General features: G+C 43.6%; 1 protein-coding gene across 2 annotated transcripts in view; it reads left to right on the forward strand.

Annotated features, from left to right (window-relative positions):
• Nucleotides 1-22,936, forward strand: part of KCNH1 (potassium voltage-gated channel subfamily H member 1) — a 408,948-nt gene that overhangs the window by 22,248 nt on the left and 363,764 nt on the right. The window contains exons 2-3 of one of the 2 annotated variants that reach the window (XM_075595705.1): nt 19,369-19,395; nt 21,958-22,081. In XM_075595705.1, coding sequence (XP_075451820.1) covers nt 19,369-19,395; nt 21,958-22,081 — 151 coding nt within the window. The remainder of the gene's footprint in view (nt 1-19,368; nt 19,396-21,957; nt 22,082-22,936) is intronic. The other variant, XM_075595706.1, reaches the window with a different exon arrangement.

A 22,936-nucleotide genomic window follows, 5' to 3' on the forward strand; every position in this document is an offset into this window, starting at 1 on the left:
TATCCGTTCTCCTTTATTATTATTATTATTATTATTATTATTATTATTATTATTATTATTATTATTATTATTATTATTATCTTTTCCCACATCTCCAGTGTGGCTCTTGTTTGAGCTGCCCACTCTCCCCCTCCCCCCTTCGTATTGGGCTTCAGGTTTTAGTAGTGACCTTAGGCAAGGTGCCCAGTGGCCGTGGCGGCGTGCACTACAGCTGGCGCGCCGCACAACACAGCCCTCTATGGGGCAGGCCCCAGTCGCCGTGGGCGCGCAAAGCATGTTGACGCGTCCGCTAGCATGGAAGACAAGTATTTTGTCTTTCATTGCCGCGACGCAATCACGGGGAGTGCAGGTATTGTAGACCATCATGGCGGCACCCCCCGCGCATCCCATCACTCCACAATGGACCGCCGATTGTGGCTTTCACCCGTGTACGCGCCGCCAGGCCTCTAAGCGCGCATGCAGCAGTGACCACTAGCCATAGCCACATGCTCCTACAGTTGCAGATATTAATATAGATTTTTGTTGAGTGGGTAGAAGAGTGAGTTTACAAGAAAATGCATAATTAATGTAACTAACGGTTATATTTAGCACCTAAATAATTGACATTTTTAAAGGCTATATATTCCTAAGGACCATAGCGTACCATGCAAATATTGAAAAGTTAATATTTAACATCCTGTGGTCCTTTTGCTGAAATATTTCAGGACTTTTAATATTGACTGTATCTGAAAGATTGGAGATCTGCCAACTAAGGATATACTTAGATCAGAGGCTCACAGGGAGAAATACAGTACAGTATATGCTTTTGAGCCTTTCAACACTTCTAGAGAATGTGTGTATATATAGATACACTTTGAAAGGCAGATCTGCAGAATATCTAGAAAGAATACATGTTCTGTAATCCACAGCACGATCTGACAAAAGTGACATCTTGTTAAACTGTGAAACTTTCACTTAGGAAGTCGCTTAAACTAGGTAAAAAAACAAATTGTACATCAGTGACGTCAAAGGAGTTTGTAGATGTTCAAAGAATTGCTTGTTTGTCTTCTTGAAAAGGACATACTGGGCATATACATAAAGCAGCAATCTGCATGGCTTCCCTTAATTTCTTTGGTATCTTTGTGCCATCTCTTCTTGTGGTGCTAAGCGTCACAAAACAGGATTCCAGGGACGCAATAAAATAGATATCGGATGTGACAGGCTACGATCGAAACAAAAAAATGCAATTAACTCCTTTTTCTTAATGTTTAAAGGAGGATACAAAGGTGGTGCTTCTGTAACAAAGCTGCATTGTGATAGGAACTCTAAATAAATGCATTGTACATCGAATTGCCGCTGAAATGCAGCAATTCCAAACAATTCGGCAACAATGAAATGCAGCAATTCCAAATACAAACCTGCAATGCAGTTATTGTGTAATATTCTTTTGTGTCTAAGTCAACAGTTCTTTGTAATAATCACTTAAACTGTGACTTGTGGAGAGCATATGAAGTAGTAAGATTGTGTCCAGAACATAGAAGTATACAGCCTGTGTATTGGCGACTGGGAGCAAGGAAGAGCTATGAATGGATGTGGCTAAAACATACACAATCATTGCCCTTGTATTATTGTATGCAGAAAGGATGATCATTTTTCCAATAATGCCGCTTTAGCAAGTGTCCAAATGAATGAGTTTTGATACCAATATTTCAGATTTGTTTTGTACTCTTAGAATCAATAGTAAGTTGTCAACAGCCAAAATAAATTGTTGGGAGATAATGCCCATCTGGTTTGCCTCCTTAACCCATTTTACCTACTGTACTTTAAAACTAAATACTGTACACTACTCGATCTAAGGTATTTAGGCTTAGATTCACTAAGCCCTATTCAAATCAGGGCAAATAGTGTGCCATTAATTTTCCAGAGTTAACGCCTTATTCACTAAGGTAATCCTATACAAAAATAACGGCCGTTGTTGAACTCATTAGCATAGGGTTAACATCCAGTTAGCTCAGGATAACTCTGTGTTATCGTTAAATAACGTAACTTTATTAAAGTCTCAGCATTATCCCCCGGGCCAGACCCTAAAATAGGAATGTTGCAGGTGAGACAGAGAGATAGAGACCAATTTAAGAAAACAATATGGAAAATACATGACAATTATTTACATCTGCATATTTCCCAGGTATGTCATATGTGTTCACAGGTGACTCCCCTCTTGAAATATAGGTTATAATTAATAATACTGTAATTGTACCAAAGAGAAAGAACTTCTTTCTCTTTTGTACATTTGTTGACACATTTCTCAGTCCAGCACCTTATCTACAGTACTCTCATTTATTACTTGGTATTATTTAGCTGAGCAGGGGTTTTTCTCATTCTTTCCTTCCCTCCCCAATCCTTTATATATCATTAATAATAATTATAGAGTTGGTAGAATAAAAACCATTACAAATTAAACCTTGATTTTTACATGAGAAAAAACCTGGTTCACGTCACGCTTTTGGTGAATATTGCATTACGATTGACAGGCATTCATTTAGGTTAATGTAATGGTAATCAGGATAACAGAGCTTAGTGAATCTCGGCATTAGTATCCATGACCATGTTGGGTTCCAATTTGGCTGTTCCATGCATGGTAGGGCTTCATCCAAGACATGGCTCACGATCTCGGATTAGATGGTGGTCATGTTTGTCTAATAACAGATGTGCGAAACAAGTGAGTCCTTTAATAGCGGGAGATATCCTTTGTATTTGGTCTAACAGAATTGCTTCCAAGAGCTACGATCTCTTCCCCAGGTCAAGCAGCATTGCTCTACAAAATTAGTTTCCAAAGTTAAAAAGCAGGAAAGCAATGATGGTAAAGATCATTGTGATGGGGAAATGTGTAGATGGACCAGTGAGAGGCATTGAGATGCATAGTAATTAATATTTTTCAGGTGCTCATAAATGGCGATACATGAGCTTTTGTGAACGAGACAGCGAATCCATAAAGAATGCTGTTAAAGTGAAGAGAAGTAGCAGTCGGAGCAGTACATGCTTGGACTTTTTACTATATGAAAATGCATGTTGTTCTATATTGTCGAAAAGGAAGGAACCAATGTTGGTCTTCAGAAAAAAAGATCAAACACAATGATACCATACATAATGAAAAAATTAAACATAATTTCATACAACATATAACCAACGCGTAAAGACCGAAATTATTTTGTTAACATATTCATATTTTCAGCGATAATTGTGTTTCATTACAACAAGAGAAGGAGTGGCTCAGTGAGTAAAGACACTGATTGGCACTGAGTTTGAAGCAGAGGAACCTGGTTCAATTCCCGGTGTCGGTTCCTTGTGACCTTGGGCAAGTCACTATACCTCCCTGTGCCTCAGGCACCAAAAGCATAGATTGTAAGCTTCATGGGGCAGGGACCGTGCCTGCAAAATGTCTCTGTAAAGCGCTACGTAAAACTAACAGCACTATACAAGAACATGCTATTATTATTATTATTACAAGTGATGATCTTCTGTGGTTGTAATGTCACCAAATACATATGTCAAAGACTCTCATTGTTATTCACGCACCTTAGATTGTCATGACTTGTGTTTATCTCCAAAAGATATTTACATTTTCATTGCAAATACTGTCAGCAAAGAAGATTTCACCTTGTTAATGTACATAAGTATAATCCACGCCCATATAATGGCACTTTTCATCTAAAGACCTTTTAATTAATAGTGATGATGGGAAGAATGACACATTTCCTGGAAGAAAAGTCGCTTTTCGATTAGTACAATACTATAATAAATGCCTTGATATATGTTGTATATCTGTTACAAGCTCTTAGTTATGTCAGAGTGTTATCCGTTAACAAATAGATCACTGGTGGTATATTTATATATCCCATTATTTGTGGTCTTAGAACCGTTGATATGTTATTATTATAATATTATACTACATGTATGTTAGCTTTTTTTGTGGTAACTTTCAGCTACACCATTTAGACTGAACAGGTTGAATGTGTGAGTTTCTTTATGCATTATTGTTATTCTATGTATCACAGGGTTCGTCAATTACTGTAGTTTTCTAATGGGGCCACATCGGGTGTCGGGGGTTGGGGGGGCAGTAGAAGGTATACCAGTTTATTTTTGTAACTTAATTTTCTATGCATTGAAGGATTTAAAAAATATTCTACCGTACTTCAACATTTTGCAAGCATTTATACCATCTGTCTTATATTCCTTTTCATTACGTTAAGGTAGAAGTGAGTTTTGGTGAGAAATTGCACATGGCTACGTAAGCAACTGATAAGAATTAGCAGGAGCAGAAAGTCCAAGGGCCACACTCAGTGCCAGATTTATGAATAAACTAACTAAGCTACAGCTTAATTAAACTACAGCTTAAACTAACTAAGCTACAGCTTAATTAAACTACAGCTTAAACTAACTAAGCTACAGCTTAACTAACTAAGCTACAGCATAAACTAACTAAGCTACATCTTAAACTAACTAAGCTACAGCATAAACTAACTAAGCTACAGCATAAACTAACTAAGCTACATCTTAAACTAACTAAGCTACAGCGACTGTTGTGGCTGGCGGTTTTACTATCCACCACCAGTACACACTCAAGTGTACCGTTCCTGCTTATTTCCGATCGTTTCTATGCTATCAAAAACGGACAGGCATCCTAAGGACACCTATTGAAGGCCCCGGTTCCTGCGCATGCGCGCTACACTCCGCACCACGCTACCACACGTGGAGGACAGGAGAGTGAACAGAGACAGCCCCAGCGCGCGGGTCTGATCTCTCAGACCTGAGATTACCCTTCATACTTCCTATGTGATGCCCTACTCCTGTGATAGACACCAGAATCGGGGATTATTAAAGAAATTTTATATGTAAGTTACTAATTTTATTATTTGTTGCTAATACAATATCTATCTCTCATCTTGGTGCGCTTTTGTGTTTTTTGTGTTTTTTCTTGTTAAGCTACAGCTTAAACTAACTAAGCTACAGCTTAAACTAACTAAGCTACAGCTTAAACTAAGGCCTCGGACAGGGTATGGCAGACAGCACGGCCGCGTCCGCACGCTGAGCGAACAGACTGCTGTAAGGCAGTGTTCGCTTCCATGTGGCGTGCGCGTGGAGGCGGGAGGGGCCGCGCGTTGCGTGAGAAATCAGTTAAACTGATTTCTCAAAGCGACAGACACGTCACGTAAGCGGCTCGCCCAATGAGGGCGAACCAGCTCCGCGACGTCACTGGGAACGCCCCCCACGGCCCCTCTGGTATGGCCTAGCCTCCGGGCACCTCCGCATGGGCTGCGGCACCATGTCCGCAGCCTTACTAAGCTACAGCTTAAACTAACTAAACTCCAGCTTAAACTAACTAAGCTACATTCTAGGGCCAATCTGAGGGACCGCAAGAATAGAAAAAAATGAATGCATCTCAAGTTTTAAAATCGGATGATAAATAAAGACATTGAAAAGGATTCTCTATAAATATGGACATTTTCGTTCAAATATGGCCCTAAGCATATTGTGCGTCGCAAGTGACAAACCTTGTAGCTTATTATTTGAAGACATCATCAATGACTTTGCTCTCCAAAAATCCTCAAATAAATATTTTAATATTAAAATTAATGTGATGTGCAAACACTGTTCATTTTAGCTTTACACTGTGATCTTTTGTATATAACAATGCTAGTATAATGCTTTAATTCATTTCAGTTTCATGTTTATTTTCAATGGTGCTTTGAGTCGGGAGTAATAAATCTTTTTCTAATTGTTGGGGCCCGTAGGAGATGTGTGCAGAGGTTTTTAGAACAGGAGACATTTTTAAAGAGAAATCAAAAATAGGCTTTTATTATCTGGCGGGTTCAAACAAAAACACAGGTTATGTTTCAGCAAAAACAGGGTTAAAGGAAAACTAACAAAACAGGGCTATCTCCCATATGGAGCACTGACTAAACCACACCATACACCCTATCTATGGGTAGGGGGGCTAGGCTCCTTACCAACAACAATCAGATAAACAGTTCACTGGTGGAGGTCAGTACCTTCAGCTGGGGTAGGGTTCTATAAGTCTGTGTGCAGGGTTTCTCTCCACAGTGGTCCAAGGTATTCCTGGCCAGAGGATCTCACTAGCGAGTCTCTGTGGGTTTTTATATCCCTAACGTGTCAATTGAGGAGATTATTCAAGATAGCCTACGTTGGGATCAGTGCTGTATCAGGCTGTGCGAACAGGATTTCCCTTGTCTAACTATGCGAGCGGAGATCCATCCTTTTGCACTCCTCCCCTGTTTGTGGGTAACTAGGGCTAGCCACGGTGCAAGCCCGTCCCTCCATTCTCGAGCCCTAACCTTAGGTTAAGAGAATGGCTGGAGGGAGAGAGAGCCCCCAGTTAAGATTGGGGTTGGAGTTCTTATCGCCTGTGCACGTCACCAGTGTCTCTTAAAGTAGACACTTGAATTCAGCCCACTTTTGTCGCTTGTGGAGGACTTTTTCAAAGCACAACCTTTCCAAGATGAGCGTGGCTTCCTCAGCTCACTTATCAACAAGTTTTTTTTTCACGCGTCGTCCGATCTTTTCTTCCCCATCACTAGGGTGACCACCCATGTCTGGCTCATCATATATCTCGGGCGGCTCAACCTTATCAACTCTGATTGACCTTTGTGGCATCTCTGTTTGGTAGTGGTAACTCTATACTTAAATTACCATGAGTAATGTTAATGTAAATACTACTTATCTTTGTTGCTGCGTTAATTTATCCAGCCTGTCTGCTTCAATGTGTGGGGAAGTCCCAAGTAATATCTGGCGGGGTATCTCTGCTACAGTAGCACCGTCTTGAAGCTCCTTTAGTACCAGGGGAACCCGGCCTACAGCTTCCTTACCCATCACGGGCTTACCCGCAAAAGTATGACCCCCTTATCCGTAGAGAGGTCATTTGCGCCTGGTTCAGGATCCTTAAATTCCAGTACATCCATCTTGTTGTAGTTCTTCTTACACCTAAGCAATATTTGTGACGTCTCCTTTTTGCCATTAGCAAACCTGTGGTCTTGTGCCTTTTTTCCTTGCAAAGATGAGTGGACAACTAGTGTTGCATCTTTAGGGGCATGATCACAGATACAGTTCTGTCTCATTCTAGCTAAAGACTGAATCTTTACCGTGGCTATTTTCATTCGGAGGAATCTGGTTTTGGCCAGTCCGCATGACTGGATTTGTATTTTACTTCTCAGTCCTAATTCGGTTCTTCTTTCCTGGATATTGTGGAAAGTCGATTGAAGCACTGAGATAGTATTGCGGATGCGCTTATAGCAATGCACAGCTTGCTTGGTTGTGATGTAGGACCTATGTCTGGACTGAATCTAACAATCAGCTTCCTTAATTTTCCTGTAGCATCTTTGCTGCAGATACTTCCTAACATTTGACTGGACCACAATTACAGATTGCTCCAGATGTTCGTACCTCTTTCTTTATTCTCCACATTAACTGGAGAAGGCATGCTGCTTTATTTTGGCGATAAAACCGACGAGCTTTCGTTCCTATGTAGGCAGCCTGTATGATGACAGTTGCAGAGCATTTGCGCAGATAACTTTCACTCTTCAATCTTCTTTGTATAAGACCTCTGCAGTATTTCTGAAGTGTTAGAATGGTTCTCTTTCAGAGTCTGCTCTGATAAAAGAGAGTTCTAATTGAAGACATAAGGATTTGCTCTTTTCCTGCTGAAAAGCACCTTCTGCTTCTTCCAGTGTCAACTGCACTTCCAACTTTTCTAGTTGGATTGGTTTCTTCACCTTTTTTTCCTTCATGAAGCTTCTCATTTCCTTCACTGATTTGATCAGTCAGAGGTGAAACCTGCACGGTCAGGTTTCTGTTCTCCCTTTAACACTCAGGACCTTTTCGTAGTCATCCTTCCATTTACACATCTCTTTTCTGAGACTTCGGATTTCCTGGTGCGAGACTTCAAGCTTCTGAGTCACTTCCAGATCAGTACTGAGACTGCGAACCTCTTTTTGAGAGTCTTCCAGTTCTGTACGAAGACTGAATCTCTTTCGGAAAGATTCCCTGTTCTGCACGAGTCTGAAATTCCTTTTGCAAGATTCCCAGCTCTGTGCTGAGACTGAGACTCCTTCTGAGAGAGTTCCAGCTCTATACTGAGACAGAGGGTCTTCTTCAGAGCCTCCTCATACCTCTGCTTCCCGTCAGCAATAGCTTGTCAGAGTGCCTATATTTGTTGATCATGGTAGTAATAATAGCATTTGCCATCTTCAGCTCAATTGTCATGTCTTCGAAGTCGCTATTCAAGTGACGCTCTGTGTTAATCACAGTCCTTCAGTCAAAGGCAAGTGTGAGCAGACCATTCTAGCTCGGCATTAGCCTCTATCTCCTTTTCAAATCGTTCACTGAGGAGATCACCATCATGTGTGGTCTTTTGCAGTGCATCTTCAGAGCTGGTCAACGGATCATCACGTATTTGTTCCGAATCCGCTTCCTGGTACGGTTTGTTGTGGGTTTATAACTGTCAGAACTGGACAGACACTTCAGGGTACACGACTTCTGCCTTGGGCTCTCTGGCGATTCCCAGGATGAATCTTCCATTCACTGTAGGCTGCAGGATATTTCGGACACCTTCTGATGTCGCAGGGTCATCTGCCGAAATGTCTGCAATTTCCACGGAAAGCTTGGAACTTATTTTTGAGACTCTGGCGCATCAGGGATACGGAGGTCCCCTTCTATGCTTGAAACTCCTGTAGTTTCACTGCACCCATCATGCTTTTCTTGCAGTTGCAGTAGCAGGTGGAAATATTTGGTGTTCAGCAGGTCCTGCCCTTGCTGTCGGTGTTCATGTTCAAGGACATAGAGACACGACTCTTCCGTGAGCCTAGGGTCCAGGCACCCCCAACATCCTAGGGGGATTCGCTGGTGCGTCTCGCTTCTGGGAGAACGTACAGTAAGAGACATCTTCATAAAATGGCCTGAAAGGACACTATCGTGTGACCAGATTCATTACAGACAAAACACATTTTGCCCTCCATTCTCGTACTTTCAGGTGTATTCTTCATACTGACCTCGGGAGGCGCTGTTGCATCAATAGTCTCTGTATATGCTAGAACACAGCTGTTAGTCATACAGGTGTGGCAGACTTCACTTGCAGAGTTTGTAGCTCTCAAAGGCGTCTCCGTAGACTTAATTTTTTCTGAGCAGCCATTTAAAAAAACCAAAACATTTGTTTTTGTTTTCGCACACGTAACTGAGTAGACTTTGGTCACAGAATCAGTACCTTGTGTGGGATATGGTCTGCAGCGGTTCCCCCAGACAGACTGTGGTGTTTGTGGCTTTATCCAGCACGGTATAGCTTGGTTTTCTAAATAAAAAGAATTGTGTGGTTTTCAGAACAAGAAAACAGACATAAGAAATACAAATATTCCAGCAGAAGTTACCCTTGAGGTATCATGCACCTGATATATGAGGTTTGCATAGGTAGGTACAAAAAACGCTTGCCTGGGAAACCTCACAAATCAAACCTTTACTGCTGTAACACATCCAGTGTCCAGAAACAACAGCGTATGTAATTTCACCAGACCTTCCTTCAGCCATCTTGAGGTGTGGGGGGTGCTGTAGATTCATAATTAGACTCACTTCATAAGTGCAGCAGCCTGACTTTACCCCATGTGTACTAGGGTATTGCGTGTGCCATCCGTTTGTGTTGGTTGGAAGAAGAAAAATGGAGAAAAACGGAGCCCTTCCTGCGGAACAACTGGGAAAAAAACAGAGAGTGTATTCCCATAAAAAATAAAGCTATTTATTGTGTCATGTATAAAAAATGGTGGTATCTTCCCACCTACGCGTTTTGCGCTGTAGTGCTTTATCAAGGCATACAAACACATCAAATGAGTTTATTTGTAGGTTGAGTGAGCACTATTGCCACCAATCACATTGCAGCATTGGAAAACGCCCCCTGGTGCCCTCTGCATGACGTCAACGTGCTCGGCGCTCGACGCCAATGCGTCCGGCGTGTGACGTCAGCGCATCTGTAGCCACCGCTTGAATAGTAAATCTTTAATGTACACAAAACAAAAACTCGTTGACAAAACATAAAAAAAGGCTTTAAAAAAGGAAAATACCAGGAAAACCTGGACGCTTGATATTCATAAGAAAAATGTATGTATGTATGTATGTATGTATGGCATATACCTCCAGTTGTCAGAATAAGCGATAAGCCCCATGCTGTACAAATGAAAAACACTGCAGAAAGAGAAAACTTAATACATTAAAGATTAGATACAAATTAATTGGTAAGTCAATAAATACGAACCCATAAGATCTATACTTATATAAGAGCCTGGCTATTGGGCTATTGCAACGTTTCTACTGGCCGGGGGCATCCTGGGCAGTGGCGGATTTCTGCTGCTCCTGTGATGCCTGCCAGTGGGTAGGCAAGTCGGGTGAACATGTGAAGGTCCCCCTGGACCCACTACCGGTGATCAATGAACCTTTCCAGAGGGTAGCGCAAGACATAGTTGGACCCCTTATGATCCCCAGTCAGTCAGGGAAGTGTTACATCTTCACGGTGGTTGATTTTGCAACCAGATACCCTGAGGCTGTGTCACTATCCTCCATCGAAGCAAGGAGGGTAGCTGAGGCATTAATAAGGATTTTTACTATGGTAGACTTCCCTTGTGAGATTCCAACCGATCAAGGGACACAATTCATGTCTGAATTGCTCCACTGTCTCTGTGTGACGACTCAGGAGATTCCTTCCCCTCCTTGTCCTTCTCTCCCATCTCCTGTTGCACCTTCTAATCCTTCCCACTCCTCTCCTTTACCTTCTACCTCTCTCCCCTTGCCGCAGCGCGTGCATCGCAGGTCTCGCATACCCACACGGTCCCTGAGTCCCTACTACGATCCTAACCACTCCCTCTCTCCCGCGGTGCCCGCATTACCTTCCCCTGTGGTACCGTCCGTCCCGTTGCCTCCTCTCTGCGTGGTGCCCGTGGCGCGGCGTTCCGCGCACATGGTGATGCGTCCGGTGCGTGCGCTCCCTCAGCACGCGCTCCTCCGCTGGCCTCCCTGACCCACCTGCTTCCTCCTCTCTGCCTCTGCATGCCGTCTCACGGTCGCAGGTCATGCATGCATTCCCCTCCTCTGGGCTCCGTGCCCCTCCTGCATCCTTCCCCTGCTCTGTGCGGTCCGCCTCTGTGTTGCAACCTGTGCGCGCGCATCCCCAGCTTACAGAGGGCGCACGCACATGCTCTTCTTATCCTGTTCCCCATGTCTCCGCCTCCCAAGCCCTACAGGCCATTCCCCTGACTGCCCCTTCTGTCTCCTCCTCTTCTCTCCCTGTCCGATCCCTGTCGTCTCCCACTTCTCTCTCTACTCCTCCCCTCTCTCCTATTGGTATGCCCTCCTTTATAACCCCTGTCTGTCTACTTCTTTCCCGCTCTGCATAGTTCCTGTTTCCCTGTGTGTACCTGACCTATGCTGTGTTCCCTCTCTGTTCCTGTGTTTACCTGCTCCTGTGTTATCTTGGTTTTCCCTGGCTTTTCCCTCCTTTATAACCCCTGCTTGTCCTGGACTACTCTGCTCTCTGGTACCCCTCTGAACCCTGCTACGCATACCACTATGCTTACCTCTGGCTTCCTATAACCTGGCTTTTACTCTGACGATTCTACCCTCTGGACTCCTGAACATTGGCACACGGACATGACTATTCTTACAGACATCCCCAAGCGTTGCAAGTATAAACTAACAACTCTTCCTACAGGTCCAGCAACGCCATACCACACTCCGGGCTTGCTGGAGTAATATATGTGGGTGGACCAATGGGAGTAAGAGGTGGAGCGGGGGTGTGCCTGTAACGGATCGGGGGATTCACTCTTCCCAGCGTGTCCCTGTCACCTTGGTCCCTCCGGCTAACCTTTCCCTTTCCATGCCTTCGCGGCCGCTGTCCCGCTCCCTTGCTCCCGTCCCCCTGTCTCGCTCCCGTTCACGGTCCGCGCACTCGCGTGGTTCTCCCGCTGTGCGCACGTTCCCGGTACCTGGTCTCCTATCAGGGGGCTCGCGCCCCTCAGCGTACCTCCATCCCCTCACCTACTTCCTCCGCTCCTTCCCCCTCTCTTACCCTTCAGCCGAGCACCTCCTCCGCGATGCTTCCCCCACGCTCTGGCACTCGCGTATTGCGCACACGTGACCGCGTTACAGAGGGCGCACGCACCCGCTCTATTTACCAATCCTCCACTGATACTGGTTCCGCCCCTCGGAGCTTACAGGCCATTACCCTAGACTACCTCCCTGTCTCCTCCCCTACTCTCACACACCTATCCCTGCAAGCTCCCAGACAAACCCCTGCTCCACCCATTCCTGCTATTTGTTCTCCCTCCTTTATAACCCCAGTCTGTCCTCTATTTCCTCGCTCTGCATAGCTTTCCTGTAGCTCCTGTGTGTGCAGTGTCTATGCCCAGCTCCCTTGTCTATTTCAGCTCTGGTTCCTGTCCCTGACCTTGTTTGGATTCCCTTGGTTTGTACTTGAACTCTGCTTTGGACTTTGACTACACTGCCTTCTCCTGCCCTTGAACCTTGACTTTCGGACATCACTACGCTTCTCTCTCCTATCCCTGGACTCTGGCTCTTGGACAAATACCTTCCGACCTCTGGAGCCCCGGACTCAGCAAGTATAACGTTAACCCTTACTCACCGGGCCCAGCAACGCAATTACCACACTCCGGGCACTCCCACACTGCTGTGGGTGCATGTTATATCCTTACCCACCTCAGTACTGGGGACTCGCCAGGTCTGCGGGCATACATGCGTTACAGTGCCTGAGCAGGCCCAGGGATAGGCTCAGGTGCCTAGAGTGGGAGCCAGCCAGGTGAGCGGTGGAGATTGTCCTGATGTGTGGCTGATGGGAGGCAGAGCCAGGAGAGCGGGAGGACGGCAAAGAGGATCGGGTGCACGCAAGCCCTGTAAGGTTCCCGCGCACGCCCCGGCAGCATGTGGGAGGAGACGGCGTGTGCCGCAGAGGACAGGAGCAGCGCCCGACCGGAACAGGTAAGTAGCCGGCGGGAAGAGCACACGGCGAGTGCAGCGGTGCTGGAAGCTGGGGCAACGGGGACACGCTGTAGGGAGCGTGTCCCCCGATCCCTTACAGGGTTACTGGCAAATCCCTCTGACTCAGGAGGTGCAGGAGAAGTCTGCTTTAATCACCCCGAGTGGCTTATACAGTATGAATTTCTAGTTATGTCATTCAGGATGAAGAATGTCCCGGCTACCTTCCAACGTCTGGTCAATAGGTTGCTGGAAGTGATGCAAAGTTTTGCTACAGTAGGGCATACCTGGATGACATAGCTGTGTTTAGCAACTTCTGGGAATCACATTTAGTGCATGTAGCAGCGGTGCTGAGAAGGATCAGGGAAGCAGGGCTGACACTCAAACCATCTAAGTGTCTAGTCGGGATGGCAGAGGTACTCTACCTCAGGCATAGAGTAGGCGGGGGGCATCTCAAGCCGAGCTGACTAAAGTGGAGGCGATTATCAAGTGGCCAGTGCCCCGTACAAAGAAGCAGGTTATGGCTTTTTTAGGCATCGTTGACTACTACAGAAAGTTTGAGCCCAAGTACAGCGACCTGGCCAAACCCCTGACTGACTTGACCCAGAAGAAACTCTCGGTTCTGGTTACCTTTTCTCCCTCCTGTGGGTAGGCTTTCCACGCTGTGAAGACTGCCCTGGCTATTGCTCCCATCCTGGCAGCACCTGACTATAGCAAGCGATTCCTGGTGCAGACTGATGCTTCAGACTTATAAGGGATCTGTCTGAACATTCAGGATGAATGCTGACAGGAAGTGACATCATCTGGTACGAAGTCACCATGACCATCTTGCTTCCTGGCAAATCCTGCCCTTACTCCCCTGACAGGAAATCAGCCTCTCTTTGGGTATCATTGCCAGCAGCTGCCTCTGGCTTTTAAAAGGCAGGCAGTTGCCAGTAGTCTTTGTTCGTGCAAAGTACTGGTTACCCTGTCCTGTCTGAGTTCTCCCTTGCCTTTGTTTTGCTTGCCGCCTGCCTCGACCTCGGAACCGAACATGATTACCCCTCCATTCCAGGCTTCTGATCCCAGGCCAAGGTCGGTGCTCCCTACCTCTGCCCTGCAGGTCTGTATCCTGTCTTGCAGTCAGCAAGTCAGTTACAGGACTATGGTATCGGCGCTGTACTGAGCCAGGTAGGCAAGGACAGGGGAGAACACCCAATTGTCTACCTAAGTTGGAAGTTGTTGCCTCGGGAGGTGGCTTATGCCACCATTGAAAAATAGTGCCTAGCAATTGTGTAGGCACTGAAGAAGCTCCAGACCTACCTGTATGGTAGGGCTTTCACTGTAATAACTAATCACAATCCCCTCAATTGGTTACAGAGGGTGTCGGGGGAGAACGGAAAGCTGCTGCGCTGGAGTCTTGCCTGCAAGATTTTGACTTCATCATCCAGCACAAGACGGACACGGCAATGCCGACGGACTGTCCCGACAGGACATCCCCAGTGACCAGAAAGCTTTCAGGACATCAAGGCTTGCGGAGCCACCGGATGAGGAAACAGGATGTTGAGAGATGTCGAGGTGTTAAGTGACCGGGGCAGGGCGTAGTACTGGGTCTGGAAAACAGAGACCCCCTGCGGGTAGGACACTCTGGTCTGACAGATTCAGTGGAGCCTTCCCAGTAGGTGGCAATGGGTTGACTGAGGGAAGCCGCATACTGTAGGTGGGTTTTTCATTGGTCAATCCGTATGTCCCGCCCTCCCGGCATCACGAGCCAGCTTGGAACACCTACTCCTCTGACGTCAGCCAAAGGATGAGCCCCTATTCCTATTGGCTAGTGGGAGGGAATTCCCACGCTCTGATTGGTTGCTCCTCCTTTTTTTTATTCTATTAGGGTCAATACTGTGTACACTATATTCTCCTCCTATGCACTTATGTATTAGTCCTATCTACCATAGTGGTGAGCGGATTGATCCATCTTGTTTCCAGTGGAAGGTATGTAAGGAGTTGGCCGAGTCAGAGAACCCGACCATCCTGTGACTTGGGCCAGTGATGCAAAGGCGGGCTTTTCAAAGTTGCTATGTTGCGAATAACGGAGCAACCAGCTTCATTTTTGGAGCTAAGAAAGCCTGCCTAGCTGAGGCTAAGACAGACGCGAAGTCCAAGTTCTCGTTTTAGAATGTAGCGGTCGCGGCTAGGGTTTCTAGCCGAAAAGAGGACTAGGAAGCCAGGAGGGATTTCCAGGTCAGGGTAAGCCTTCCGACGCAGGTGCCCTGCACCTATTTAAGTCTAGTTTTCACCCCAAGACCCCCAGTAAATGTGCATTTTGTCCGTATTTTGTATATTCATTGTGTGTACGCGGGTTTACCCCGTGGGTGGGTGGAGTCATTCCACGTGTTTGGAGGTGGGAATCCCTTCAGAGATCACATTATGGTCTATAGGCGGTTCATAGATAAGATGATCTTATCTTTATTTAGAAGGGGGACTGAAGCAGGGACATATCCCTGTTTAAATAAAGCAGCCTCAGAGCTCTGAGAATCCAGCAGAGAGATAGTTAATTGCAGCCACTCAATTAACTAGTCTCCATCTGGACTAATGAGAGCTTTGTAAAAAGCCTCTCTCACAGGAGAGAGATTCCTTAGCTCACATTTGGGCTGACAGGAGGAGAGCAGGGAAGCCTGCACACAGACACTGTCTTGAGCACAAAGGCTGTGCTGAGATCAAGACACCCAGACACCCAAGACCTATATTTCCTGGACACAGAAGACCCAGGAACCTACCAGAGACTGACATAAAGGGTACTTCCTGAGACTTTGGGGTGATAGGCTGGTAATGGGAATATCCCTCCATTCCTGCAGATAGTTAGTTCTTACAAAGGGGGGGGGGGTTGTTACTTTGTTGTTTTTGTATGTTTTGCCTGGATAAAAGAACAGGCCCAATAAAGCCAATATATAATTTCACCTAAAAACAGTCTCCATTTGCATACCTCTGCACACATCTCATACAGGGATGTTAAATCACTCTTGTTTATTGATCACCTTAATCTTAATAACTTGAATTTGCACTTCACTCACGATTATGATTATCATCATATTCACTATTTTGGATTTATTGTTATTTATAGATCTAAATATGAAAATGCAAACTGATATTTTCCGTAAGGTCAATTCAAGGAATACCTTCTTGCGGGCTGACAGCTGCCATCCAAAATCCCAGTTAAGGGGAATCCAAAAAGGCAATGTATGAGACTCAGGAGAAATTGCTCCAGTGATTTTGACGTCCTCACACAGTCCAGGGATTTATTTAACAGATTTTTAGCCAAAGGCTACTCATGTATGGATCTCACTCGTGCTTTTGAAGAAGTTCATTATGTGGGAGAAGAAGTGGCTCAGTGAGTAAAGACACTGACTGGCACTGAGGGGAACCTGGTTCAATTCTGGTGTCGGCTCCCTGTGACCTTGGACAAGTCACTTTATCTCCCTGTGCCTCAGGCACCAAAAACCTAGATTGTAAGCTCTATGGGACAGTGATCTGTGCCTGTCAAGTGCTACATAAAACTTACAGCACTATACAAGAACATGCTGTTATTATATGGAGAGTTCTATTTTGTTTCAGAATAAAAACCGCAGGAGGATTCAGGATGCCCCACTTTTTTACTACTCAATACAATTCTCAAGCTGTTCAAATAAAAAATATAATAAGACTTTATTGGGGCGTCCTACCCGTGGACCCAGCTTTTAAAGAGATTTTCAGGGATGGTCTTAGGTTTGTATTTAAATGAGCTAAGACTATTGTAAATTATGTATCACCAAGTCTTTTTCACTCTAAAAAAAATCTATTAATCAATACTTGCCAAAGGGCTCCTTTAGATGTCTTCATTGCAAAATCTGTCTGTACATGAAACCAGCTTCTAGGTTTGCTTCCACAGAGACAGGTCCGCGGTTTAGTACGTCGGGCGCACGGCCAGGGCCCTCAAAGTTAGGATAATGTGCGCCTCATATCCATATCTTGCAGTTTGGGGAATATTGACACTTTCTCATTCACAGGTATTGAACAAGTACCACACTCATTCAGGGGGGTAATAGGACCAATACTTTGGACTGCCGAGAACTATTTTGGATCTTTACTTTGAGGACCAGCATTCCTCTCGATTTGATTTCTGATTGGGATCTGGATCCCTTTAATCAAGATTAAATTTAATTCCAAATTCTATATTTCATCAACAAAAGACAGAATATATCTCATATACAGTGTATGTAGCCCTCTTTGCCCCACCCTATGGGAGATGGTCTTGCTACTGGTGTATTCTGTGGCTGCTGTTTCATACCTGGTTGGTAAACAGGAGGCATCTCCGCGATGTTGTGGGGAGGACATCAGGACAGGCTCACGGTGATTCTTTAGGGGTCAGCGCCTCCAGTCCAAGAGGATCCTGAGGCTGCAGGATGCACTTCACGGGCACTTCTTCTTTTATCTATAGCCATGTTTCAAATACTACGCCAGGTGTTGGTATGACTGAGGTTTATTGAACAGCAGGATACATACACTGAATCACAGGATTGACATCATCTTGAGGCATTAGTCATTATCTCCTTAGTACCCTACCATGTAGTGGGCTAGGCCTGAGCATACTCCTCTAGCAGGAGAACTCTTTTCTGCATCTGCACACTCTGAAGTCTATTCCAGAACCCCTTAGCTCAACCCCTTACTCTACTCTATAGAAAAGAATACCCCCCTCCTTCCCTGGGGAGTGGCTTATAAGATGACCTATTCACTGTCATAGACCCCCCTTACAAACACAGGCTGGTCCTGAACGTTATTAAACATTCACAAGGAACATTAGAACAGACCCTGCAGGTATCATTCCCACACTGTCCACACTTTATTGGGATTTACAGGGTAACCAGGGTCAAAGAATTACCAGCTGCCCCCCAGTTTGCGCACCCCTGCCCTAACGTATCATCTGAGGAGATGAATCAAGCTAGCCTGCTTTGGGATTAACCTTCTCAGTGCTGTATCAGGCTGTGTGAACAGGATTTCTGTCTCACTGTGTGAGTGGGAATCCACCCTGTTACAGGACCTCTTGAACTTGACATAGCTTAGGACCTCAGAAGATCAAAGTAGGGCCCTGAACACACAGGGGCACGTTGCGGGTCAGGCTTGGCACGCGGGTCACCAGTTGAAGAACCCTGATCTGTTAGATCCAACTGCAACTGATAGCATTACATGCATTACATGCATTACATGCATTACACGCATTACATGCATTACATAATATTGTTGCAACTTCACATGTTCACATAAACTGTTGTTTTATTCAGTTTATACTGTATGTCAGAATGATGTTAAAATATATGTTTTATTCCGTTTTTATGTTAGTTATGTATTCATGACTTGAATAGCAACATACATTAATTATTTCTCTGCAATGCATAGCCCTGTCAGCGAAAAGTTTAAGATGTCTTTCATTTTTCCCACCAATGTGTTTCGTTTTCTTGTTACCTATCGCGGATATTGCTGGGAGAAAATCCAATTTCCATAAATATCCTCTCTTACTTTCAAGCCACTAATGGTAATGGTAAGAAAAGTCAGAGATAGAGGAGGCTATATATCAAGGAGAAAGTGGTACAATTCTGGGGCAAAACAAACTGTAATAGATGTATCAAAGAAAAAAATCCGATTTATTTTGATGGGATTTCTTTCTCTGCCAAATTTGTGGCAGATTTTTTTTTACACCAGAATTGCACCACTTTCACCTTGATGTATATGACCAAAATCTGTACAACAGAGACATAAAAGATGTATTCTAAGTAACAATATTGCAACCTCCAGTAACTCCTTATGCACATAACTGGCCAAACCGACTGAGTAAATCCTCTAACCGTGTTCTTAGTTATTCTAAAGGGGAAATTATTGTTCAGTCCCCTATTATTACAGTAGCTCTATCATTGGACAGTGAGTGGGTATAGATCAAACATCAAACCACTGCCGAAAACAGCAACTTCATGAAGCTCATGCTTATTTTCTCTGTCTTCCTGTGTTAACACACATTTATTTCAGATTCCTGTGTAAAGGGAACGTTTTATCATAGACAACACAAATGTTTCATCTTCAGCACGGCGGATTTCATTTATTCACGCCTGAAACAATGTAACAAATGTCTGGGAAACCCCAATTGTTTGACGCCAGATCATTTGAAATATTTGTTGCCGTTTGTTTTTTTACTCACACAGGATGGGGTCGTTACGCAACAAACACACTTTGGATTGTTGTCATAAATGTCTCTTGAAACTTGGTTTAGTTTTCCTAGATAATGTAAGTGAAAATTGTGCGGTGGTTATCACATTGGCTTTAACATGTTTTCTTTTTGATTTTCAGTCTGGACATTATCTCATAGGCAGACAGGTACAAAATGGTGCTCTGCAGTTATAATGATGTATCCATAACAGCTTCCTCCTTGACTCCATTCCTACTGCCGTATTTGTTCTGTACCAATTTCTGTTAATTTACAAAACAGTGTATAAAAAACAAAACAACAACAAAACAAAAAAAACTTGACTTCAACTTTTCATCCAATGAGGATAATCTTACAACACTTTTTTTGATCCTGAAAATGTTATAGCAATGCTGTTAAGGACTCTCATTTTACACGACCTGTGTATATTGTGAAATATTTCTAAGAATATTGTAAAATAACAAATGTTGGCATAGAACTATTAATGTGTGTAGACCGTGCGTAGTATCTGTGTTAATGTTCAGACCTAATCCACTTGTAAGTCTTTGTTTTACTGTTCTCTGCAGTACATATACTGTATGTGGAGTCTATTCAACAGAAATTCTAAGCCACCAGCAGCAAGTGCATACAGTACTGCATATGCCCAATGAAAGGAATGTAATCAAGCACTTGCTGTATGTGCCTGACACTGGTATCTTATGAGGCCAGGCCACCTGGAAGCAATATATTAGGTGACTCCCTTAAAAGAAGAAAAAACGCCCATTTGTTCACTTTAATGGCTATGACCAGAAGGGCCGCCTATCTGAGAGCCTGTTCTGTACCAACACATCCACACAATTGATCAACCCAAATCTCGTCAAATAGAATCTACAACGAATAGGTCTTTTAATTTGCAGCTTGTGGGTCTTTTGTACATCGAAGCTAAATAGATGTCCCAAGGTCTCAAAACAGAAGAAAAATAGGTCTCTTGAAAAACGGGATGAGAAGGAAAAGTGGAAAGCCAATGAACAAGCCCAGCTTGGAATTTACTGGGCGCTGTCATAAAGTAATGTTGAAGGCATCCATTGCAAGTCTATTCTGTGCATTTAAATACAGCCTGGGCGTAATGCCTAATGCACCATTTACATGAATATTCAGAAAAGATGGTTAGAAAAAGTCTATGAAATCACTAGAGATGTGCAAACTTTTCACGTTTAAGTGAACTTTGAAAATTTCACCCATTTAGATTTGGTGAAAAAGTTTGCTTTGATGCAGCGTTACTGGCCATTGCATGTTCAATGTAATTTTCATTACTTTCACTTTAGAAATTCGATCAAACTGAAAATGACTTTTTATTAAAGGTGCAGAGCTGCTTCCCCCTTTTCCCCCTCCCCCCAAAAAGATAATTTTGAATAATTTGGCCCATTTCGCGAGGACCTTTGGCTCCAAATGTTTGCACGTTTCTTATTAAAAGTTTGATTGCAACAGCGGCGCATTGAATCAAGGCGTGTTCGCACATCACTAGTAGCTATACAGGTGATAACTAGGCCCGCAAAGGATATCTGTTGAATAGACTTATTGTGAAATTGCTTTCATTTTTGTAAACGTGTATATTAGCCTATCCTGTTAATTTATGACTGCCCTTTAAATGTCTTTCTACCTGTGTTATGTGTTTTAGAAAACAAATTCATTATTACAAAAAAATCAGAGAAGGAGCAACAAAGTACAATTAAAAAAAAACAAAAAACAATACATTTCCATACTGATATAATACAAATGCACCAGTACATTAGGTTAACACCTCAACCTATCAATGGTCAATTAAACAAAGTAAAAAGTAAAAAAAAAACCAATACAATACACTACACTCAAGAAAGCTTAAAAGAGCAAAATACTGTATAATAAATCATATCCAGAAATAATCACAATCAGAAATCCAAAAAAATTCCCAACTCATAATAAATGTATAAAGCGAAATGTGGCCAAAAATATCAAACATAATAATAAGATTAAAAATAAAGACATGGAGACAAAAATTAGCTCGATACATACATTTTGGGGTACAGGCCCCTTAATCAGATTCTGCCTAATTAATGATTATATGCGCAATGAGTTAATTTCCAAAGAGGCTCATGACTCAATGTCCACTAGCAGATCATTTACATTTAGTAGATAGGCTCACACTTTTAAAACTATTTGCTCTCATCCCCAGATTTCTCAGCCTCTAATCTCAGTACACATATAACTTGATACGGCATTGCAGCACCTCAATCCTTTAAGCAGATTTAACTAGCTCAGCTTGGTTAAAAAGATTATTTCCAATATAGAAAAATATGCCATGTCTCCCTGTTCTGAAAATGAGAAGAATCATTGTAGGGCTGTGATACCTTTTTAATTGATGAACAGTAGAGTTCTGCATACTGTATATGTAGAAGCTTTTGAAACGCATAGCTCTTCTCTACATGTGTACTGTGCAAATTCCATTCTGTTTCTAATGTTCTTTAGGTTACAAAAGTTTTACAGTTCTTTCCAAGCATTTGATTTCTAGACTATTAAAGTGCATTTAATAACTGATGTTAGGTCCCTGCTTGCTTTGAAGGAACTTGGTCAATTATTAACGTCTTTACATTTTCACTAACAGTTTAAAAATATCTATGCATATAATACAATGCAGATCAGTGATATTGGTGTTCATGGCTGAATAATGCCGGTAGTGATGTCAGTAAAATATATTTCATGTTTTTTTTATACAGATACTAATTTTGTCTTGGGTAATGCCCAGATAGTAGATTGGCCCATCGTCTACAGCAATGATGGATTTTGCAAGCTTTCGGGATACCACAGAGCAGAGGTTATGCAAAAAAGCAGCACATGCAGGTATTAAATAATATTTTACTCTTCTACATTAATAAAAGCATGTACAGTATCCGCATGATGTCCCATTTGAATCCATGGCTGGAAGATGTAGAATAATGATGATTCTTCTACCTACTGTATTTACACAGGGAAACAGGGGAAGCAGGAATTATATAGCAGAGTGGATTCGGGATTTCTGCACCCTTCTGTACTTGTATGCAACCCCTTATTCCTGAATTGTTTTTTGTTTCATCTGGTATGTTAGGGGTTGGGGTGTTAGTGCGATATCTTAAATTGTCTGCCAATTGTCCAGTCTGTAATGCAATTAGGCTGTTTTATTGGGGGAGCCATGTGACTGATAAGGAGAATACATCTGCAGAGAGCATGGTGGAAGCACAGCTAGGGTGTTAGCAATGCTTTTCAAGTGGCAACAATTCAAAAGGAACTTTTATAAGGTACTGAAAGAGTTATACAGGAGTTAGATAATAGGTGGACTACAGTCTGTCTGGATCCTCCAGCAACTTTATCTGTGTGATGATACTACTGGACAGCTTTTGGTGAGCTCACTTCTCTACACTCATGTTATACATTTGTAGGCCTGCACCATCTAACCCTCCCCCCTCCCCTACTGCAGTCTCCCCCAAAGCTTCTCCTCATCCACTCACACTCACCACATCTTACTCACATGACCACACATCCTCCAATTCCCTCTGCAACCCCTTTCAACACACCCTGACACTGCCTAATGCAGCAAGCTTCTGGCAGCAGCCAAAGGGCACACACCACATGCTGTCGGTGCACTGCACAGGATACCCAGCTGCCTCATATTAAGTAATTACTTCAGCCACCCCAGCCTTATACTTGCATTTCTCTGCT

Source organism: Ascaphus truei, chromosome 4, assembly GCF_040206685.1.
Source record: "Ascaphus truei isolate aAscTru1 chromosome 4, aAscTru1.hap1, whole genome shotgun sequence".
Lineage (NCBI taxonomy): Eukaryota > Metazoa > Chordata > Amphibia > Anura > Ascaphidae > Ascaphus > Ascaphus truei.